This window comes from Physeter macrocephalus, chromosome 7 (genome assembly GCF_002837175.3).
Source record: "Physeter macrocephalus isolate SW-GA chromosome 7, ASM283717v5, whole genome shotgun sequence".
In the NCBI taxonomy this organism is placed as follows: domain Eukaryota; kingdom Metazoa; phylum Chordata; class Mammalia; order Artiodactyla; family Physeteridae; genus Physeter; species Physeter macrocephalus.
Window position 1 is genome coordinate 59238983 of NC_041220.1, and position 8703 is coordinate 59247685.

Here is an 8703-nt window from a genome sequence, read left to right on the forward strand (position 1 = left end):
AAGCAGAGGAACTACTCCCAATTAAAAGAACAAGAGAAATCCCCTGAAAGAACAAATAATGAAACAGACCTCTCCAATCTACCAGACTCCTAGTTCAAAAAGGAGGTAATAAAGATGCTGAAGGAATTAAAGATTATCGATAGAAATGCAGATCACTATAACAAGGAACTAGAAACTATAAAATGAACCAGTCAAAACTAGACAACTCACTTGCAGAGATAAAAACAAATCCAAAGGGCTTCCCTGGTGGCGCAGTGGTTGAGAGTCCGCCTGCTGATGCAGGGGACATGGGTTGGTGCCCCGGTCCGGGAAGATCCCACATGCCGCGGAGCAGCTAGGCCCGTGAGCCACGGCTGCTGAGCCTGCACGTCCGGAGCCTGTGCTCCACAACGGGAGAAGCCACAGCAGTGAGAGGCCCACGTAACGCAAAAAAAAAAAAAAAAAAACAAACAACAAAAAAAAAACAAATCCAGAGGCAATGAACTGTAGACTAAATAATGCAGAAGAACGAATAAGTGATCTGGAAGATAGAATGATGGAAATCACCCAATCAGAGCAGCAGACAGAAAGACAAATGAAAAAAACAAACAAAAAAACCCCAAAGTAACATACAAGATCTATGGGATAATATAAAGCATACCTATGCAAAATAGGGGGGTTGCAGAAAGAGAAAAAGGGCTCAAAAATGTATTTGAAGAAATTATGGCTGAAAACCTCCCAAACTTAAGAAGATAGATATCCAGGTAGAGGAAGCACAGAGGGTCCCAAACAAGATGAACCCAATCACACCCACACCAACACTTTTCATAATTAAAATGGCAAAAGAGATACTAGGTCAAAAAACAAGCCTCAACAAATTTAAGAAGATAGAAATTATTTCAAGCATCTTTTCCTTCCACAACAGTATAAAACTAGAAATCAACCACAAAAAGAAAAACGGGAAAAAACCAAACACATGGAGACTAAACAACATGCTACTAAAAAACCAGTGGTCACTGATGCAATCAAATAAGAAATCAGAAAATGCTTTGAGACAAATGACAATGAAAAACACAACCTTACAAAATCTATGGGATGCAGCAAAAGCAGTTCTAAGAGAGAAGTTCATAGCCACACAGGCCTTCCTCAAGAAAAAGACTCAAATAAACAACCTAACCTACCACCTAAAAGAATCAGAACAAGAAGAACAAACAAAACCAAGGTCAGCAGAAGGAAAAATAATAAGGATAAAAGAGGAAATAAAGAAAATGAAGATCAAAAAAACAACAGGAAAGATCAATAAAACCAAGAGCTGGTTTTTAGAAAAGACAAACAAAATTGACAAACCTCTAGCTGGGCTCACCAAGAAGAAAAGAGAGCAGATCCAAATAAACAAAATAAGAAATGAAAGAGGAGAAATAACAATCAAGAAATACAAAAAAAATCAGAAGAGAATACTGTGAGCAGTTATATAATGACAAATTGGACCTCCTAGAAGAAATGGAAAAGTTTCAAGAAACATATAACCGGCCAAAACTGAGTCAAGAAGGGACAGATAATTTGAACAGACTGATTATTAGAAGTGAAATAGAATCTGTAATGAAAACAACTCCCTGCAAACAAAAGGCCAGAAGCATACAGCTTACCTATCCTTCTCAAACTATTCCAAAAAATTACAGAGTAAGGAACACTTCTAAAGTCATCGTATGAGGGCACCATCACCCTGATACCAAAACCAAACAAAGACACTACAAAAAAAGAAAATTACGGGCCAATATCTCTGAAGAATATAGATGCAAAATTCCTCAACAAAATATTAGCAAACCAAATCCAACAATACAGAGAAAGGATCATATCTCATGATCAAGCTGGATTCATTCCAGGGTAAAAAGGATGGTTCAACATACGCAAATCAATCACTATGATACACCACCTTAACAAAAGGAAAGAAAAAAACCACATGATCATATCAATAGACACAGAATAAGCATTTGATAAAATTCAACATCCACTCATGACAAAAACTCTCACCAAAGTGGGTATAAAGGGAACATATCTCAACATAATAAAAGCCATTTATGACAAAGCCACAGCCAACATAATACTCAACGGTGAAAAGCTGAAAAACTTCCCGCTAAATTCAGGAACAGGACAAGGATGTCCACTATTACCACTTCTATTCAATATTGTATTGGAAGTCCTAGCCACAGAAATCAGACAAGAAAGAGAAATAAAATGTATCCAAATTGGAAGTGAAGAGGTAAAACTGTCACTATTTGCAGATGACGTGACACGCTATATAGAGAACCCTAAAGACTCCACACGAAAAGTATCAGAACTAATAAATTCAGCAAGGTGGCAGGATACAAGATTAACATACAGAAATCTGTTGCATTCCTTTACACAACAACAAAATATCAGAAAGGAAAGTAAAAAAAAAAAAAAAATCCCATTTAAAATCCCAACAACCCAAGAATAAACTTAACCAAGGAGATGAAAGACTTACACACTGAAAATTATAAAACAATGATAAAGGAAGCTGAAGATAATTCAAAGAACTGGAAAGAAATCTCATGCTCTTGGAAAGATTAATATTGTTAAAATGGCCATATGATTTACAGATTAAATGCAATCCTTATCAGAATATCCATGATATTTTTCAAAGAACTAGAACAAATAATACTAAAACTTATATGGAACCACAAAAGACCCAGAAATGCCAAAGAAATCCTGAGGAAAAAGAACAAAGCTGGAGGCATAACTCTTCCAGACTTAGACACTACTACAAAGCTACAGTAATCAAAACAGCATGGTATTGGCACAAAAACAGACATATAGATCAATGGAAGTGAACAGAGAGCCCAGAAATAAACCCACACACCTATGGTCAATTAATCCACGACAAAGGAGACAAAACTATATAATGGAGAAAAGACAGTCTCTTCAACAAGTAGTGTTGGGAAAGCTGGACAGCTGCATGTAAATCAATGAAATTAGAACACTCCCTCACACCATATACAAAAGTAAACATAAAATGGTTTATAGACTTAAATGTAAGACATGATACCATAAAACTCCTAGGAGAGAACATAGGTGAAACATTCTTGGAAATAAATCATAGCATTATTTTCTTAGAGAAGTTTCCCAAGGCAAAAGAAATAAAGGCAAAAATAAACAATAGGACCTAATCAAACTTAAAAGCTTTTGCACAGCAAAGGAAACCATCAACAAAATAAAAGAAAACCTACGGAATGGAGAAAATATTTGCAAACGATGTGAATGACAAGGGGTTAATAACCCAGATATACAAATAGCTCATACTATTCAAAAAAAAAACCCCCAAACAACCCAATCAGGAAATAGGCAGAAACCTAAATAGACATTTCTCCAAAGAAGATATATAGATGGCCAACAGGCACATGAAAAAGATGCTCAACATCTCTAATTATTAGAGAAATGCAAATCAAAACCACAATGAGGTCTCACATCACAGTGGTCAGAATGGCAATCATCAAAAAGTCTACAAATAATAAATGCTGGAGAGGATGTGAAGAAAAGGGAACCCTGCTGTTGGTTGGAATGTAAATTGGTGCAGCCAGTATGGAAAATGGTATGGATTTTCCTTAAAAAACTGAAAATATAACTATGATATGATCCAGCAATCCCACTCCTGGGCATACATCTGGAAAGGATGAAAACTGTAATTTGTAAAGATACATGCACCTCAATGTTCAGAGTAGCACTATTTATTGGGTTGGCCAAAAAGTTCGTTCGGATTTTTCTATAACCTTATGGAAAAACCTGTACGAACTTTTTGGCCAACCCAATACAATAATCTAGACATGGAAACAACCCAAGTGTCTGTCAACAGATGATTGGTTTAAGAAGATGTGTTATATATACAATGGAATATTACTCAGCCATAACAAAGAATGAAATACTGCCATTTGCAGAAACATGGGTGGACCTAGAGACTGTCATACTAAGTAAAGTCAGACAGACAAATACTACATGACATCACTTAAATGTGGAATCTAAAAAAATGAAACAAACAAATCTACATACAAAAGAGACTCACAGACATAGGAAATAAACTTATGGTTACCAAAGGGATAAATTAGCAGTATGGGATTAACGGATGCAAACTACTACTCATAAAATAGATAAGCAACAAGGATTTACTGTATAGCACAGAGAACTATATTCAATATTTTGTAATAATGTATAATGGAAAATAGCCTAAAATAAATATAAGTGAATCACTTTGCTGCATATCTGAAAATAACACAATATTGTAAATCAACTATACTTCAATTATAAATAAATGCATGCATGCATTCAATGTGGGATCCTGAACTAGAATAAGAACATTAATGGAAAGAATGGTAAAATACAATAAGTCTGTAGTTTAGATACATGCACCTCAATGTTCAGAGTAGCACTATTTATTGGGTTGGCCAAAAAGTTTGTTCGGGTTTTCTGTAACCTTATGGAAAAACCTGAACGAACTTTTTGGCCAACCCAATACAATAGCCAAGACATGGAAACAACCCAACTGCCCGTCAACAGATGATTGGTTTAAGAAGATGTGTTATATACACAATGGAATATTACTCAGCCATAACAAAGAATGAAATACTGCCATTTGCAGCAACATGTGTGGACCTAGAAAATATCATACTAAGTAATAGTAATATGCCAATGCTAATTTCTTAGTTTTGATAACTGCATCAAAGTTTTATAAGATATTAATATTAGGGAATTACACACACACAAATAATTTCTGAGTAACGCTTTTCTACACAAGAAACAAATCCTTAAGTCCAAGGACAAAATTCTGATGTACAGGAATTCATAAAAAGTAACATTGTTAAATGGCCAAAATAACACAAAAATAATGCAAGTAAAGTCAGAAAATAAAAGAATAATACAAATAAACATTCACAACACAAATGACAGACAAAAAGGCTACTTCCCGTAATGTATCAAATTGTATAAAATAGTATAATAAAAAAATGGCGGGCTTCCCTGGTGGCGCAGTGGTTGCGCGTCCGCCTGCCGATGCAGGGGAACCGGGTTCCAAAAAGGCTACTTCCCGTAATGTATCAAATTGTATAAAATAGTATAATAAAAAAATGGCAAAAATCATGAACTGACTATTCAGAAAGATGTTTAACTTTCCTCACAATAAAAGTGCAAATTAGATAATGAGATAGCATTTTTCACCTACCAGATTGCAAAACTCAATTTAATTATAAGGTGTTATAGGGTATGTAGGGAAATTTGTACCGTCATATTTTACTGTTAGTGTAAGTAATAATTGGTGTATCTTCCTTGCATACTCTTTGAATCATTAATTCTAGTTCTAGAGTTTTATCCCACTAAAATATATTAGCATACATACATAATAATGTATGTATAAGGAATTCATTGCAGTACTATTTATAACATAAGATTAAAAACAATTTTAATGTTCAATTAAAAACTAGTAAAAATTATACTACATCCAGATCCCTGTCCAACATACTAGATAGCTCGAAAGGAATGAGTTAACTCTGTGCTGTTATGTAACAGTTTCTAGGATATATTGTTAAAGGACTTCCATGATAGAAATGTTCTGTTACACTTAGAACTCATTTACTATGGGAGCTATGATTTATGGATCCAGATTTGAGTCACAGGAAGAATCCTTAGAATTTGCAACTGCCTCTTCTGATTACAGTTTTGGATAAATAAAGTCTATTTCAACAAATGTTTGTAAAACAGATGCTTGGAAGAAGGAAACTGTGGCTTATTAGCTAAGTCAGGAATCTCTTAGAACTAAGGGTCCCAACCTAAAGAATTCTCAACACTTTAGCAAAGGTAACTAGGAAAATATCCAGTAAATTGCTAGCTACTCCACTTTATACTAGAGAATCAGAAAAATATGTAAATTGAAGACAGAGCAGCTAGCCCCATCGATGTCTTATGAGTTGCACGGGGCTCCTCAATCACTCTATAATCACATGGCTATTTTAATCAAAGCTTTTCCAATAAAGATTCTTCTAGTTAATAAAATAAGACCTGAGAGAGAAGCTCCCAATGACCCAGCAATAGGGAAATGACCGCAATGCATGATGCTTACCTGCCCTACATCTCCTGGAAGGCAATTCTGCTACTTGGTGCCATCGTTCTTCTTTGAAGTCATAGCATTCCACACTGCGGATAGCCTTTGGTGCTTGGCCCCCAACCACCACCATTAGCTGCAAGGGCAGAAGTAGAGGCACTTGAACCAACAACTACTGCATATTCAGGGATTTAAAATGTCTTACAAAGACAATGACATGGAGAATATTAGGATGAAGATGGTAGGGGGAGCTGGGGGAAAACAACCACCTCATCAACATTTAATAAACATCAACAAAGGGACACATGTATGTTAGAACTACAATTCTATTTTCTAGCACATTTAGTCAAAAATAAGGATATCAGAAACTAAGTTTCTGATCCTTCAAGCAAAAGCAGTATTTAAGCCAAAAACAGCAGGCAGTCAGCACTGGCAAGGCTGCAGTGTCATAGGGCTTGCTATAAACTAGATCCCAGCTTTGTAATGACCAGGGATTAGATCTCCACAATCTAGAAAAGCAGACAGAAGTGAAATTTATGTTAGTGGGTAGGTGAGATGAAAAGGACAACAAGGTATTAAAGAAAGATGGAAGAAGGAAAAATAAAACCTATTGAAAAAGGAGGACTAATTGAATTGGAGTTCACAAGAGAGCACAGATTCCCAGATGTCAAGTAAAGAGACCTCCCTGGATGCCCCACAAATAAAACAACCAAGAGGACAGATAATGGAGATACTAGAAATCATAACGAATGAATGAACAACAGTCCAGCACTGAGAATAAGTGAGGTCCATAAACTTCTTCAATTCAATTCAATCCAACAACTATTTATTAAGTGCCTATCTTCCATATTTGATCAGAACTGTGCTAAGATGTTCTACATAAGAAATGTAAGACAGGGTCTCTACCCCCAAGAGCTATTAGGTATCACTAAGGAGACAAGACTCTGAAGTACTTCAAGAACTATATACAATTATATGTGACCAGAAAGCTATGATTAGTTATAGACATTAATTGCTATTCCTGATCAGAAAATGAAACATAGCCATAATTTAGTGAAAGCTTCCTGGAGGAAGTAGAACCTTGAGAGATAGATGGGATTTAGCAATCAATGTGTTTGTCTTTTAATGAGTATAAGTGGGCACACTGGGCACTCTTTGGAAACACTGAAAACACAGCTGTCAATTCAGAAGAACGTAAAAGTTAATGATGTCACGTGTGGAACACTGTAAAGAATGGCAAGGACCTCAAGGGAAAAGTGAGATGACAGGAAAAACGGATGTTCAAAAGAAACAAAAAATCAAAACAAACAGAAGATGGAATGACTCATGCATACAAAAAGGGAAGGTTTGCAACCTTGACTGAGCAACGACCTACCTGTACTTGGAACTATAGAAAGATGGGTACACAGAAATCAGAATAAATCTTGTTTCTGAAAAGAAGCCTATTTTAGTAATTTATTTACTGGAAAGTATAAAGAATTTTAAAGGTCTTAGAAAGAAGACTGAATGTAGCACAGTTATATAATTTTTTTTCAGACCTGCCATTCCTCTAGTGTTGAATACAAATAAATAAAAGGAAGAATTAACAAAGAAAATCTGCAATACCCTTCCCTCCTAATCCCAAAGGGAAAAAAGGGAGGGGCAAGGTTATGAAATCACAGAGGTGCAACAGAAAGTAAGATCAATCCTGTATCTAGAGGTCTATAGAAGACCTACCTGTGCTTAACTTTTAAACTCTGCCTGGCAGTTAGACAACAGTTGAAAGAGGTTTGGTTAACATCTCTGATGAAGATAAGTTTTAAAAAAATCTCTGAAGGGAATACTTTTCAAATAATCATTGAGAAACAATACGGTTTATTAGATTTCATGATTCTCAACTATGAATCTTGTGATTTCCACACAATAGTTCACTTCTTGTAGGTCAAAATGAGGATGGAAGGGAATATGTGCTACCGACTATAGAGAAAGGTAGTAATATCTGTCCTTTACTCACCCAAGAGAAGTAAAATGGGGTGAGGATTTGGAACTCCAGGAATCAGAGATAATGGGGAAAGGAAGAATGTATAATGGGAAGACAAGAGCAGGAGAGCAGGGATATTTGTATGAGATCAAGAGACGGTGATAAAAACCACTGTACTACTAGTATCAAAAGAGGTGTCATGATGCTGACACCCCAATTATTTGTGACGCCTGATCTGAGAAACATCATACTAGTTTATGTTAATGCAAAGGAATAGAAAACTGGGAAGACGTTTGTATGGAAAAGTTAAATGTGACGTATTTAAGGAAGGCAGGGGTTGGGAGTTACACAAATTCAAGTGACCATCCTGAAATGTAGATCAATTAAATTTTGTTCTTTCATTTTCTTCACCTATTAAATATTAGTTTTGCCTCCTGAAATACCAAGTTTTATAATTTTCCAACTGGAAATCTTAATAGATATCCTGGGTAAAAAAAAAGAAAAATATATATACAGAAATAATAAAATAGGGCTTCCCTGGTGGCGCAGTGGTTGAGAGTCCGCCTGCTGATGCAGGGGACACGGGTTCGTGCCCCGATCCGGGAAGATCCCACATGCAGCGGAGCGGCTAGGCCCGTGAGCCATGGCCGCTGAGCCT

The 8703-nt window shown here is 36.0% G+C and overlaps 1 protein-coding gene across 5 annotated transcripts in view; it reads right to left on the bottom strand.

Annotated features, from left to right (window-relative positions):
• The window catches only part of KLHL2 (kelch like family member 2), a 132629-nt gene that overhangs the window by 11409 nt on the left and 112517 nt on the right, over positions 1-8703 (bottom strand). For all 5 annotated transcript variants that reach the window (XM_024116869.3, XM_055086009.1, XM_028491872.2 and 2 more), the window contains one exon: positions 6104-6221. In XM_024116869.3, the coding sequence (XP_023972637.1) occupies positions 6104-6221 (118 nt within the window). The remainder of the gene's footprint in view (positions 1-6103; positions 6222-8703) is intronic.